Source organism: Acartia tonsa, chromosome 7 (genome assembly GCF_053477335.1).
Source record: "Acartia tonsa isolate MP-2025a chromosome 7, ASM5347733v1, whole genome shotgun sequence".
Lineage (NCBI taxonomy): Eukaryota > Metazoa > Arthropoda > Copepoda > Calanoida > Acartiidae > Acartia > Acartia tonsa.
The window spans coordinates 11,471,291-11,486,548 of record NC_137266.1 but is presented as its reverse complement, the minus strand read 5'-3'; the positions used below and the strand labels follow the sequence as shown (position 1 = coordinate 11,486,548).

Here is a 15,258-nt window from a genome sequence, read left to right as displayed (position 1 = left end):
AAGTTCTAAAATAACATTTTCCTTTTCATAGCTCAGCAACTTTGGGTACTTTTATTGAATTTTGACTGATTAGTTCATTAAGTTGAGTGGAACTATTGTATTCTATAGAAGGGGTAATTATGTTTATCATCATTGGTGATAAACATTAATTATGGGCCATTGTCTTATCCCTTTAGATCCCTGAATTCTTTCAGTCTGCTAAGCCACATTACATTTAAATCCTATCTGATAATTATAGTCGTAGATTATAAAATTAAAAACAAATATTTTAATTTTGTTTAAATATTTAAACCTCTCATAAATACCTCTTGGGAACATCGTGGGGCCAACAAATTTGGTAGGTCCCATGACAATAACGTCCAAAATATTGCAGACAACTAAGCCTTTGATTGTACCACCTTTGTTTGGAAGTCCTAACAGAGCATGTATTGGGCCGAAACATTCTCACTTACTTCTACTATTAATGTCGCACATCTGCAGTATAACGTACTTTTGTAAACGACTGCCATTGTTGGGCAGAGATTTGAACTAATCACCTTCCAAACCCCCCCTCCAAAAAAAATCTCCCTCAATCTTTTTTTTAAATATTTGAAATGAATGGTACTTAATTTTTTTTTAGTTACCTATATAGACAAAGCCCTACGAGGCTAGTGGCGAAGCCGCTAGTTTATTATAAAGTAACATTAATTACTTAGGAAATACATTAATAAATGTTATTTATTATTGTAAACTAAGGACTTTTAAAATTTTTTTCTTCTTTTGTGAATTACTTTAATGTCTTAGAATAGTGTAATTTTTTTAAAAATAGGTTGAAAAACATACTAACTTTAAAATAATTACTTTAATTGCATATAAAACATTGAAATGATAGGTAAAGCAAAAAGCAATATAAAATGTAGGAAGTACATTAGTACAATGTCTTTGTTGGTTTATATCTGTGGCAATGTAAATAATGATTCACGTTTAAATCTGCACTCAACATTTACAGGGGTAAAAGGATCAGTCAGGCTAATATAAATCAAGTATCCAATAGAAGCATGCTTATCTTTATTTAAATGTTTCCATTAAGATCTTTTAAACAGCTGGACCGGTATTTCTACAATAGTAAGGAAAGCTTACTGGCCTTTGGTTTGTTATATTTCTGGATGTGTGGTTGCCATCCCGGAGATCTTACAAGACAAAAGATTAATGATTTACATCACCATATGTAGATTTAAATTATAGGTTGAAGGGTTTAGACACTGATTGTTGAAAACAACCATTTCAGAATACAAAATAGTACCTAAACTTTTAAAGATAATGAATGAGAAAACGGGCCCATAAAGCTTTGGGGCCATTATAGTTTACAGTCAAATATCCTCTTCCTTCCTGGTGCTAACCCCCAGCCTTACAAAAACATACAGCCTGAAGAAAAAACAGTTGGGTCTTTGTAATTTGGAGATTTGGAACTAATCAAAGCTCGAAAAGCAGTGAGAACCTTTTCCTAAATTCCTACAGATTTCAAAGAAATGTTGCACATGCACACTAACACACACACTCTCACAAACACACCCATACACACACACACATTCACACACACTCACACACATTCACACACATATGCAATGCAAACTCACATAAAAATGTGTGAAAGTTGAATCCTTTTGGGAAAAGCCTCAGAGTTTGTAAGTTGGTGTGCAGAGAGGGGCTTCGAACCGTGGGATACATTACAGCAAATAATATGCTACATTAACTTAGCCAGGGATCTAAAGGGGTAAGACAATGGGTGATAAATTGATGTATATCCCCAATGAAAACACAAAATTACCCCTTCTGTAGATTACTATTAGTAATTGAAATGTTTGAACACTCAACTTAATTCAAAATTCAATTTAGTCCCGAAAGTTGCTAGAGCAGTGTGGCCTGGGAGGTAGGTGACAAGTCAAATAAACACGTTCTCTTATACGTTGGGAAATATAAAGTTTAAGGATTTAATTTAACTTTGATTGGGTTGTATGAACCCGCAGTGTCGTATTTTTTACACAAATAGTTTTAATCTACAATTTGGAAAGTTTGGTTTGTCATATTAGATATCTATTTTTAAGGGGTGAGATCGCTTATTAAATATTTTATGTCTGTCTTTACAGGTGAATTGATTGGGTACTTCATTCCAGCGAAACTTTTTATTGGTCCCTCGGATGTTTTATCTAAATTTAAGATGCCCCTAGAGGTAAAATACTTAGGATCGTAGAAAGAAAACGAAGTAACGGTTTTCGTCGTATTTTCATTCATATTATCTTTTGATACGTTGTTTTATGTTAGGTTAGGTAAATGTTAATGATTCCCCACACGGTTAGAGCCCCCGGCAGGAGAAAAACTACTGTAAAAATACGAAGAAACCCACTACTTTTTTTTCTTTCTAAATCCAATACTTGTATATAAATAAATCTATTTGCTGTTTGACATGACCACTAATCGAGGGGCTACACATCAAAGTTACAATGTAATGCACTGCAAATAATCTTTCACTTTTCCCTCACACTTGCAGTTTACTTTTTTTCAGAATATTCTTTTTATTCAGATTTTAGGTTCAAGTTTAATTTTGATACTCTGATTATTTAATTTATAAGTACATAGATAGATTTGCCTATTTAATAAAGTAGTAAGGTTTTTGTCTATTAAAATCTTGCTAGGTAACCAGTGAACTAATTAATTTTTCAATTTTTGGAAAGCTTTATTTGCCTCCGGGAATATTTTACGTTTTTTTTTTTTTAATTTTCAAATTTAAGCCTTGGGATAATTAAAAGCTATATTTCTACTACCAATTTTGATTGGTTAATTCATTTAGTTGAGTATCCAAGCGTTAGAACCTTTAATTGTAATCCACATAGGGGTAATTTTGTGCATCATCATTGAGGATGAACATCAATTTATCAGCCATTGTCTTATCCCTGTAGATCCCTGTGTAATGTTACAACAATGACTGTAATTTTCACCAAATTAATCATACAATAATACTTTTAACCTTTTAATATTGGGAATATATATCTATCAATCAATCTTGAAGTATTATGCAGCTTATATAAGAGTAAAAAATACAAAGACATGGTGTAAAAAAAAAATTTGTTAATATATCTCAAAAGTACCCAATGTTTTGAGCAATTATAAAAAAAATTTGGACGAATTAAAATAGATTTCAAGCTCGGTGTAAGAAATCGATGATTCCCGAAATAAATTGTCATATATTAACGACTAGTTTTTCAGGCTTATAAATAATATTCTGTTTTTATTAATATATTTTTTGTTTTACTTTACTTTAATGGATGTTGTCATCCTTGTTTCTTAGAAAGGGTATTAATAAAAAAAAAGGGTTTCTTTAACTAAAGGGAAGCGTACTTCCACGTTTTTGACTATTTTTAACATTTTCTATGTGTTTTTTTAATCAATGATATTGAAATAGTAAATTATAATACTAAAATCTCTACTATATGTCAACAATATGTAAAATTATAAGCACAAACAAGGATTCTATAAATTATTTCTTAACATTTTAAGCAGCCTTCAAAAAAAACGTAATATTAATATATGAATAGTTTTCTTTCTACCAAACAAGAAAATAATTTCCATAGATTTAATATAATAAAACAAACTGTAATAAATTGAAAAAAAGGGGAAGGGGAAGTTTTTCGATTATTTGTTTATTACTTTCGGGCAGGTTAGGTTATATTGGATACTGGGTAGCCCCGGAGAGTTAGGAGTCGGGACTCACCCGTATGGGGTGGAAAGGGGGGTGGTGGGAGTCAGTGCTAAATAGACACTTTAAGCGTAAAAACTAACAAACTAAAACGTTGGAATAAGCATAAATTTTTCAGTGGATCCCTACAAAATTCACTTAATGTTATATTACCATATTATCTATGGAGCAAAAAACTGCTACCTGTCTATGTCAAATACACAAATATAAATATAAATAAACTGATATTTGAGAACCCTTAGGGTGAAGCATGCATTTTCAAAGAAAAATCCTCCAACCAAGAGACAGGAATATGCCTACTGAAGAATAATTTTATGGTAACTAAAGTTTAATAAAATATCTTTGTTAATACATCATATGATGAATACTTTTCATTTTATAATACAAAGCGTGCTTTAATTAAAATTAAATTAAGGAAAACTGCCACAGGGGTTCATTTTTTTCGCGTATTTTCTGTAAGGATGTATGTAATTGTTTAGCCAAATGCGTTCTTAATTATGACTAAATGTATATATATAAAATGGTTATAATTAAGAGCAACTTAATCTAATAAGCGCATTTGACTAAAGTCCCATAGTCCCTGTTTCCAAACCACATATTAACATGCTTTTTATTACAATACTGGGTGCACAAGAAAAGTAGGAAAAGGTGTGGTCTTAATTATGATTTAGATACAATACTTGTCAATTTAAAAAGTCTAAGAATATTATGTACAACTAACTGCTACGCCCTTAACATCTAGGGGTATTTAAAGGGACAATAATACATTAGAAAAATAGCATAAAAAGCCCTAAATAAGAAAATGAAATACTCTTAAACCATGCCAGGAACAATGTGAAGCATTCCTTAAAAGGAGAATTCAATCATTTAGGTAGTTTAAATTCTAAGCTCCATGCAAAAACAACGTTACTACTTATATAGTAGGATAAAATAAAAGGGAAAGAAAAACAATTTTGTAAGGAAAAAAATTAAACAACACTAGAAGACAAAAAAAACACACTAGCTTGCCTGTAGTAGTAAGTGGTAGGAATAGGATAGGTGGAATGATGATTAGTAGATAGATAGATGGATAATGCATCTTTCCCGCCAAGTACAATGCCGCGCAAATTTATTCTCAACCCATTTCTTCTTTTATTCATTAGATCTGACATTTTTCTCCAGGAATTTTCAATATTCTTATTCTTTATTGATGGTTCCAAAGGTGATTGGATGCTGTAAAGTCACAGTAAAATGTTAGACATTAAGCCATTGTGATGTATTTACTACTTTGTCTTTAAAAGCATTTTTTAGAATTGATTTATCAATTGCTTTGTAGGTGTTTAAAGTATGCTTAACTTTCATAGATTTCTGTAGATTAATTTTTTAATACGTTTATTTTCTTATATAAAGTTTTTCACACTTTAATCATAACTATACATTGCACTTTAGTCTTAATTATGATTCAATGTAAAATCTTCCCATACAAATTGTATGGATAAATTATTAAAACTTATAAAAGGTAGATAATGTAACATAATGCCATTTTATATCACATTAAACAAAATGAAATAAAATATAGATTCAGTCAAATACTATTAATTATTATAATTCAGATCCCTTAAAATGCACTAGGTTGGTTAATTTTTTGTTGTTGAAATATAAGTAAAAAATATAAAAAAAATTTAAATTATCACCAGTTTCCATAATTTAAGTAGGATTGGTCAAGGTTTTAGGCTATTTTTGTGCTTTGTTTCTCATTTTTGTTACTGCAAAAATGTTTTGTGTTTTAACTAAGGATTCAAATTATGCTTCTATTGATTGATTGAGGGTTTTTAAACAGCAGCGGCATTAGAGGCTTGTTGCGCAGCAATAAACTCGGGATAATCAATGAAACCATCCTGTTTCAGACATAGTACATTATATTTGTTGATTATTACATTGAATACTAGCGGCAGCGCACGTAAAGGCCATTTTGGCAACTTTAGAGAGAGGATGATTGAAAATAAAATAGGTGCTAGGTGCTCTTGAGGTGATAGGGGTTAAATGCAAAACCTACCCCCACCTCAAATTTTTATTTTAGTTCCAAAATGAAAAAGTAAAACACAATTTTTTTCATTAGGGGGGGGGAGAAGTTGGAATCGAGCAACCCAATTTGTAAGGGGGGGGGGGTTTAATGCAACCATCTCGTAATCAATGTATAAATGGCACTTAGAATACGAATTTAGATCTAAAATTCTGCATGAGTAATCCTTTGTAGGTCTATTTTCCCTAAATTGAACAAAAAAGTTGAAAAAGTAACGGCTAACGGCTCAGCCGTTTGGCCGTTTTTTGGCTATTTTTAGGGCAAATCTGTCATAAATTACGTAGGAATCAACTTTTTGAAACATATTTTTGCTTTAAATCATGTGAAATGATACAAAAACAACATTTTCAGATTTCTAGTGCCAGCAACTATCTGCTAGAACCGTTTGAAAACATTTTGGAGCAAAAAATAGTATTATGTGGAGATAGGTTTCGTGATGATTTGCATTAAAAATAGCGCAAAAAATGGCTAAACTGCTGAGCCGCCAGCTGTTAGCCGTTATTTTTCCAACTTTTTGTTCGATTTAGGAAAAATAGACCTACCAAGGATTACTCATGCAGAATTTTAGATCAAAATTCGAATTCTAAGTGCTATTTATACATTGATTACGAGATGGTTGCATTAAACCCCCCCCCCCCCCCCCCCTTTAAAATTGAAGATCCTGTTACTTTCAAGTAAGGATAAAAGTATGATGTACAATGCCTTGTTTCTGTCATCAGCCTCCAGGATGGGGTCGATCATGTTGATGAGCTCGGAGTCCTTGAAGATCTTGGCGTCGGGCACGGGACCAGCCTTAGGGTCGTGGTTGGCGGCGTCTGAAAGGGGAGACATTGGGTGCAGGATTAGGAAGGAAGGGAGAGGACACGTTCAGATAAAGTGGCTCATTTTTTCGCGTTTTTTCCGTTAAGTTGTGTGTTACCGTTTAATCCAATGCGCTTATTAAACTAAACTGTTCTTACTTATGACTAAATGAATTGGTCATAATTATGAACAGTTTGACTTAATAAGCGCATGTGTTAAACGGTAACACACAACTTTACGGGAAATATTCGAAAAAATGACCCCTTTATCTTCACCCCAAAAGTCAAAAAGTTTTTTAACGGACATATAATTCCAGAGACTTGATATTCCTCTGATGTGCTCATGGAATATACTAATCAACAGTCTTCTTGTAGTAAGATTATAAGGGAGAAGTAGGTTGCGCTAAAAATCCGTAAAGTTGCAAGTTTTAAGGCCTAAAAATAGTAATAGAACGATAATATTCACTAAATATGTGTATTTCTTATTGAAAAGAACTACCTATAGACAATTTTTTTTAAAGTTAACATCAATTTTTATCGTTCTTATGTTTTTAGCTTAAAACTCAAAACCTTTACGGATTTTTAGTGCAACCTACTCCGCCCTTTATCGTCCTTTGTGCCTGAGGATGTGGCAGTAATGATTAAGGAAAAATCAGGAGAATTAAGGAATTACAAATAAACTAAATTTAACTGCTTTCAGATGAATTTTCGTAATTTAATGCGATTTTGACTGACGGAATAATTGAAACCTGTAATTTTTGTACTGCTGAAATATTCCTTATTTTAAGATGACCAAAGCCATACTAATAGAGCTAGACTGAAAGATTAGAGTGTGCGTTTTTAGTCTATTCTAAACAATGTGATTTTTATAGCTCATGCCAGCTTAATTAGGTTCCTAAACCTTTTAAATCATTTTTCCAGTATGACTTGGAAGCCGATAAATATCCGCTGGATTAAGACCAGTTCTCAGCCATATTAAAAAAAATATGTATAACATAGTATTATAGACAATTTTCTCGAATACTAAAATGAAAAATCATAAAATTAATACCAATTTCGATAGCTAGGGTCTTTATATCCTAAGCCTAACAAAACTGGTTTTAATCTCATAACTTTCACTTTAATGACCACGAAAAGCTGTCTATAATACGATGCGATAAATAACTATTCCATCACCTATAAAAGTTCATGTTTCTATAATTGCTGAATGAAGGTCTTATGTGAAAAGTTATCCTAAACCGAGAATTGTGACAAGGGTTGGTTGTCTTGTGGGTGCAAAGAGAAGAGTGATTGTTACTTACCATGCCAATGGATGAGTGATTTGACTAGTTCACATCCATCCAGCTTGTCGTTGCCGTCAGAATCATGCATCTTGAAAAATATTTATTTATACACTGAGAACTACAAAGATTACCTATCGTGAAAATTATTGGATGTTTTCATCGGAGGATTTTTTCTTTCTCAATGTTTTCAATGACATCGAAAAATAAATTCGAGGATTTCTTTATTTTTATTTGAAGATTTTTAAAAAAATTCTAAAAACATTAAAAACCTTCTTCTTGGAAATCGCTAAAACTTTCTGGTGCCTGTAAAAATGTTGATGTGTCTTACTAACAAAAAACATTGATAATGTTAAAACCAAGGGTAAAAAAATCGCAGACAAGTGCGTAGCTGTGTAGTGGAAACATTACCCAATTTTGTTTATTAAGCAGAACAGCAATAACAATCTAACAATACAATTACAGAGAAAAAGGGATGCGCAATTTTAATTCATTTTGAAATTGTGAATTAATAAAACTATGTATGTATATTATACAAGGGTTACTTTGTTTTAGGCTGCAATAAAGGGGAAGTGGGTTTTTATGGTTGAAACCGATCTATAAAAACAAGGATGACAACATCCATAAAAGCGAAGCTCTGAAACGGTAGGACAAACGGACATTAACACGCGTATTATGTCAGAACTGAATAATCAGAATGCGAATGTATAAGAGTCAAAGCAAAATTGTAAGTAAATTTGTTGAAAAACTGCTTGATACAGGATAATGATTATGGACATACTTACATTTTTAGGACTTGATTATAGAGTTGCTTCGCTTATAATATTGTACTTTGTTGTCCCAGGAATCAATATACCAAAAATCAGACCAATCGGATAATTAGGACACATACAAATTTGTTGTTAAAAATGTAAAAAAAATCAACATGTTTAAAATGGACGTACGGACATTCTGGTAATGATTATAGAGTTGCTACGCTTTCTAATTAACTATTACAGGAATCACCATGCAAAATTTGAAATCGATAGGACAATTCTAACATGACTAAATTAACGAAAAAAGCTTTTTAAAAAAAAGTAAAAAAGTCAACATGTTTTAAATGGACGTACGGACATTTTGGTAATGATTATAGAGTTGCTACGCTTTCTAAATCGTACCTAACTGCTAAAGGAAACACTATGCAAAATTTGAAATCGATAGGACAATTCTAACATGTCTAAATTAACGAAAAAAGCTATCCGTTACGGACGGACGTACGGACGGAAGGACGGACGGACGGACGGACGGACGGACGGACGTACGGACGGACGGACGGACGTACGGACGGACGGACCTACCCTAATTATAGAAAAGCTTCGCTTTTAAAAACATTTAAATAGCGAACTTCTTACATTATTTAAACAGCATATGGATCAAAATGGATAAGACAATAGCCGATAAATTAATGTACAATTGAAATTACCATAAACAAAATTACCCTTTTGTAGAAAATAATTCTAAATGGAAAGGTTAATACAATACTAAATTGCATAACCCCATCAAGATATCATAAAAGTCCCCTATAATTTAAGCCAACAATGAGAGAGAGTAGGTATTAATAAAACTTTGGGGATAAGTATGACTGTCATGTGCCTCCCTAGAAATGAGCCAATCCCATACAAAGGAACTAACTAACCTTAAAGTAATGGAACTGTAACTCTTGTTCGCTCATCTTACTTGTGTCCATTGGAATATCCATATGTTCTGCCATGTGTCTAGATAGATAGATAAATGATTAATATACAGATAGATAGATAGATGTTCGCTCATCTTACTTGTGTCCATTGAAATATCCATATGCTCTGCCATGTGCCTATATAGATAGATAAATGATTAATATCCATAGATAGATAGATGTTCGCTCATCTTCCTTGTGTCTATTGGAACATCCATATGTTCTGCCATGTGCCTATATAGATAGATAAATGATTAATATACAGATAGATAGATAGATGTTCGCTCATCTTACTTGTGTCCATTGAAATATCCATATGTTCTGCCATGTGTCTAGATAGATAGATAAATGATTAATATACAGATAGATAGATAGATGTTCGCTCATCTTCCTTGTGTCTATTGGAACATCCATATGTTCTGCCATGTGCCTAGATAGATAGATAAATGATTAATATACAGATAGATAGATAGATGTTCGCTCATCTTACTTGTGTCCATTGAAATATCCATATGTTCTGCCATGTGTCTAGATAGATAGATAAATGATTAATATACAGATAGATAGATAGATGTTCGCTCATCTTACTTGTGTCCATTGAAATATCCATATGCTCTGCCATGTGTCTAGATAAATTGTAAAGATACTGATAGTTAGATAATTATCTTACAATATCCCATTATATGAAGTAGTAAGCTTTTTTACCGATATGGTTCTTCATATATAGAGCCCATAGATGCTAGGAGCGCAGCCGCTAGTTTAGATATAATACAGTGAAATATCAATAAACATTCCTTATATAAAAGTAACAGTATGTCTATTTGTCTTTCAGTGAGTTTATATCTTATGTTCTCACTAACCACTAGGCAGATATGGTTCGACTTTAAAGTAAAGCTTCCTATAGGTCCTGGGTATTTCGAGGGAGGGTACCTTCACCCTCCCCAGAAAAATAGCCCATGGAAAAATATCTTCTTGCCCATCCAACTGAAACTGAAAGTCGCATGTCGAATTCCCCCCCCCCCCCATACATCAAGTGCCCCACGAGACCTTGAATTGTGCACCCGCTAGTAAATATTAATTTGTAATTAGATATTTTATTTTAAAAAATGAGAGAAACAGACAGATAAAAAAAACTTACTCAGCTTCATGCTTGATATCCTTGTGCAGAACTTGAGGTTGACCGCCATGGTTGTGATTGTGTGCAGCTCTGGGCTGTTGTTGTCCTTGTTGTTGTTGTGGTGCAGCCTGCTGTCTTACTTGCTGCTGTTGAGGCACCTGAAAAGAATGTTGTTAATCGTTTCCAGTGAAATCCTATTATATAAAGTAGTACCTAAGGTTTTTTTTTGTCTGTTGCTTAAGATTTTAATAACTACTAAACCAATTGAGTTCTCCATTTTATGGAAGCTTCTTAAAGGTCCCTGGTTGGTTTTAGGCTATTTAATTAAATTTTTATACATAAGTTTGATTGACTATAGATTTGGTTATAGGCTATTTTTCTGCCCTTCCCATCTAGAGTTCATATATGCTATGGTCGCATAGTAATATAATAAAATACAAAGAGACTATTGCTTTACTTTAAAGTGCCTTTTAAGCAAAGAATCCCCCTCCCCCACTACCTTAAGCTATATTTTATTAATGGAGGTGGTTCTGTGCTTCAATAGGGACAGAGGATTTTTTTGGCTTTTTTTGAAATTCAAGTAGTGCAGTTGCAATCATTATGCCTTTGGTGAAAAAAAAACTTGTGTACAAAGGGGGGGGGGGGGCGAAAGTGACACTTTTTGAAACCAAAACTAAAAGTCAACAAAGGAACTCAACTAAAAAAAAGAGTTACAGGTCTGAGATTTTGCATGGCAGTTGCTATATAGGGGTACAATATGGAACTGTGAAGAAACGGCGGCGCAACCGCCGAAAACCGCCGTTTCCCGCCGAAATTTTTTTTGCCTTTTCTCGGCGGTTTTCGGCGGTTGCGCCGCCGTTTCTTCACAGTTCCACATTGTACCCCTATAAAGCAACTGCCATGCAAAATCTCAGACCTGTAACTCTTTTTTTAGTTGAGTTCCTTTGACTTTTAGTTTTGGTTTCAAAAGTGTCACTTTCGCCCCCCCCCCCCCTTTTAACCATTTTGGACAAGTATTATTGGCCCATAAGGGGGGCCTCAAAATTTCAAAAAGAAATTACTGGGCATAATACTTGTCCAAAATGGTTAGGTACCTAAAATTTTTACACAAGTTTTTTTTTCACTAAAAGACATAATAATTGCATCTGCACTACTTGAATTTGAAAAAAAGCCGGGGAAAAAATCCTCTACTGGGACACGCAGACACTATATTAAATCAAAATTTCCGTCTACATGTCCGGCTGCAACGCTTCTATTAAAGATAGACATATGATTTTTTTGTGAGGAGTCCTCTGAGCAATGAGCATCCTGTCTGTAGGTCCGTAATGCTATAGGGGACATCACTATTTAAAATTTGCATTCATTTTGTATCTAATCGGGTCAATGAGTACATTTTAATCTCTTAATATTTAATAACTAGCCTTAATAATCATTTTTATTAGGATTCCAATACAATGTCTAATTCCTTTGGTGTTACTTTTCTTGTGGGACATAAAATGGCAGATGTCCCACTTGAGAGAATTATAAGATTAAAACCGAGATGCCGAAGGTTTTGATATTATGATTATACATTTTTTATTCGTGGAAAACTGCATATTTATAATACAATGCTATATTTTTGAGTATAGCTGAGTTCCGGTTCTAATCCACCGGATATGAATCGGGTTCGAAGCCAAACTAGAAAAAAATCTACCTGTTGAGGTTGTCCTTGGAACTGTTGTGGGGGAGGCTGTCCCTGGAACTGTTGGCCCTGGGGAGGTGGCTGTCCTTGAAACTGGGATTGTCCTGGATAATAAATAATTGACGCAGAGGTTGTAATAGAATAGAAAAGGTATTATGTGGTTTAAGGTAACTAACATGAATTTTGCTTAGTTCTTTCCCTAAATAATTTTTTTTTGGATGAAACAGTAGGTAACCTTAATAAATTACTTGTACAGCCTTATTTTTATTTTGAAAATTGAAAGTAAGAGGGGAGGAGTTGATTTCATGTGATCCTTTTTTTAGAAAAATATAATAATATTTAAAAAGGACTATTATTATGTCCAGAATGAAACTCGATCGACAGTAATGATCACATCAAGAGAAGTTAAGCTAATAAAAAAAAAGTTTTTCATTAGGTATTAATTTATCTTTATCAATCTTAAATCTACCAATTTATATTTGATAAAATATAAATTGTACAATGTACACACAAAATCTGATCAGATTATTATATATAATCTCCTTACCTTGAAATTGTTGTTGCTGTGGCTGGCCTTGAAATTGTTGTTGGGGAGGTGGTTGCCCCTGGAATTGTTGAGGCGGTTGCCCCTGCAATTATTCAACAATTTAGTGGATCAGGAATAGATATGTGACTTATTTTTCTAAATTTTTATCATTTGATAATAAGGTTTCAGGTATAACCGCGACCGTGGCTCAACACGTAGCGCATGCACTCGTCTTCGGGAAGGTGATAGGTTCGAATCTCAGTCCGACACCGCGTCAAAACTAAAGTCGTTAAAAATGGTTCCTACTGCTGCTATGTCAGATGCGCGACATAAATAGATACCTAGAGTAGGGGGAATGGCTTGACCCAAAACAGGCGCAAATCATTACCATGCACAGTTAGGACTTCTCAGACAAAGATCGTGCAATCAAAGAGTTGGTTGTCTGATTGGTGTTCATACCCTAGGCGATTGAGCGCGTTACATTGCAATTTAAAATGCAAGTATTTCAAAGGTAACATGGAGAGGACTTGTACCCAAAGCGTCACCACGCCCCTAGAGTCAATAGTCAAAAGGTTTTAGGAAAAACTAAATCCACTTATCCACAATGCAGTGGTTTTGTCTGTGTGTGTGTGTGTGTGTGTGTGTGTGTGTGTGTGTGTGTGTGTGTGTATAGCCATGATTTCTTTGTGTTTGGACCTAAGTAGTAATGGAGTAGTAGTGGTTTTCTCATAGTAATAAAAAGAAACTTTCCTGAAGAAAAGACAAACAATTGCTAAATATTTGTTTCAGACAGACAGACAAACGGACAGCAAACAACTTAGTTTGTAGATATTTAAGCTGCATCAAAAAATTAAACATATCTTATTTTTGAAATTAACATTGCCTCTATTCCTGAAATGATAAGGAATAATTTAGATAGTTATTTCCTTGTAGAGGATATCAGACAATGTATCACTAGACCATCAACATCGCAATTTTAATAAAAAAAAACTTGATGCATTCCTTTGGACTTCACTTTAGGGGGGAGGTTCCAGGGTGGAGGTGCCCTCCTATAAAATAGCTAAAATGCTTCCCTGTGCTTTTAAGGGGCTTAACTGTAGAAGAAAACAATATTTGCCAAACTTAGGATTTTAAGATAGAGAACATTCCGATATTTTTATATGTGCCAACCAAACTAACTAAGGGGAGCCTATTCTCTCCTTTTCTGTCCACACACACGGGGTATGAGGCTAATTAACATCCATCAAAGTAAACTCTGATTGTACGACCTTTTTCTAGAAGTCCTAACTGTGCATGGTAGAAAAGGAACTATTTTTAACGTCTTTAGTGACGACGTTGTGTTAAGCCGTGATTCGAACCTATTACCACCCCGATAAGGAGCTGGTCTATCTATCTATCTATATATCTTTTTTTATACCTGGAAGCCTTGAGGTTGCGCCTGTGGAGGTGGTGGGTGACCCCCGTGGGGCTGTTGCTGGTAGTGGGTTGGATTCACGCCTGGCGGGTTTCTTTGCTGTGCCTTAAATTTATTTAGATATTTAACTTTTTATTGGTTCTTAAAGGATAGACTTTGGACGTTAACATTATGATGATAAACAAATTAATGGTTAATAAGTCTATACACTACCTAGGTATACTAGTGTGATCCAACGAAACAAGATTTAAGAACCCAAAGTTTAATAGCCAACGAATGAGAGAACGTGTTTATAAAACTTTGGGTGTCAGCATGATTTACAATCAAATGTCCCCTCCTTATCAAAAGTTTACTTTTTGTTGTTTTGACTATACTGTTCTTATGCATTTAGATGAGAACCATCCAATAAACTTGTATGTGATCAATATACTCTTAATTAATACCTAGGTAACTAAAAATGAGATAAGTGTAGATTTTTGATTGATAAGCTTTAGGTAGTATCTTAGTGTTTTGACTTAAGTCGTCATGGAGTAGGATGAGACACTTTTTTATATCCACAAGGGCCAGCTCAACCCCACGTTTAAGCACATTATTACTTAACCATCTCTCTCTGTGTTGTAATATTATGCTTTTAATTTGATTTTATTCTGTGATCCATGTGCGGAAATGATGTGACACCTCAGAAATAGAATATGTGTAATATTTTCAAGTTTATAAAAACTAGATATTGAATTTGCGCAAGTTATAATTAAATGTTTGCAGACACTGGAGCATTCAAATTAAATTCTTCTAAAATTTGTTATAAAACTTGTATAATGTCATGAAAATTAAACCTCTATTCTAAAGTACAGTTATATATATTTATATGTTTTTTGTCCCTTTTTTGCATCTTTGAAACATAAAAATGGTTGGACAATAATTTTCAGGAAGA

General features: G+C 33.5%; 2 protein-coding genes across 3 annotated transcripts in view; one reads left to right on the top strand and one right to left on the bottom strand.

The window, feature by feature from the left end:
- LOC145324830 (nucleoporin NUP35-like) overlaps positions 1-15,258 on the top strand; it is a 327,729-nt gene that overhangs the window by 173,993 nt on the left and 138,478 nt on the right. The gene's annotated exons all lie outside the window — the stretch shown is intronic.
- The window catches only part of LOC145324821 (uncharacterized), a 105,772-nt gene that overhangs the window by 18,300 nt on the left and 72,214 nt on the right, over positions 1-15,258 (bottom strand). Inside the window, exons 3-10 of one of the 2 annotated variants that reach the window (XM_080167497.1) lie at positions 14,331-14,432; positions 12,935-13,016; positions 12,400-12,491; positions 10,728-10,864; positions 9,551-9,629; positions 7,897-7,966; positions 6,498-6,610; positions 4,742-5,610 (exon numbers count right to left, since the gene is read on the bottom strand). In XM_080167497.1, coding sequence (XP_080023623.1) covers positions 5,545-5,610; positions 6,498-6,610; positions 7,897-7,966; positions 9,551-9,629; positions 10,728-10,864; positions 12,400-12,491; positions 12,935-13,016; positions 14,331-14,432 — 741 coding nt within the window. In that variant the 3' untranslated portion in view covers positions 4,742-5,544. The remainder of the gene's footprint in view (positions 1-4,741; positions 5,611-6,497; positions 6,611-7,896; positions 7,967-9,550; positions 9,630-10,727; positions 10,865-12,399; positions 12,492-12,934; positions 13,017-14,330; positions 14,433-15,258) is intronic. The other variant, XM_080167496.1, reaches the window with a different exon arrangement.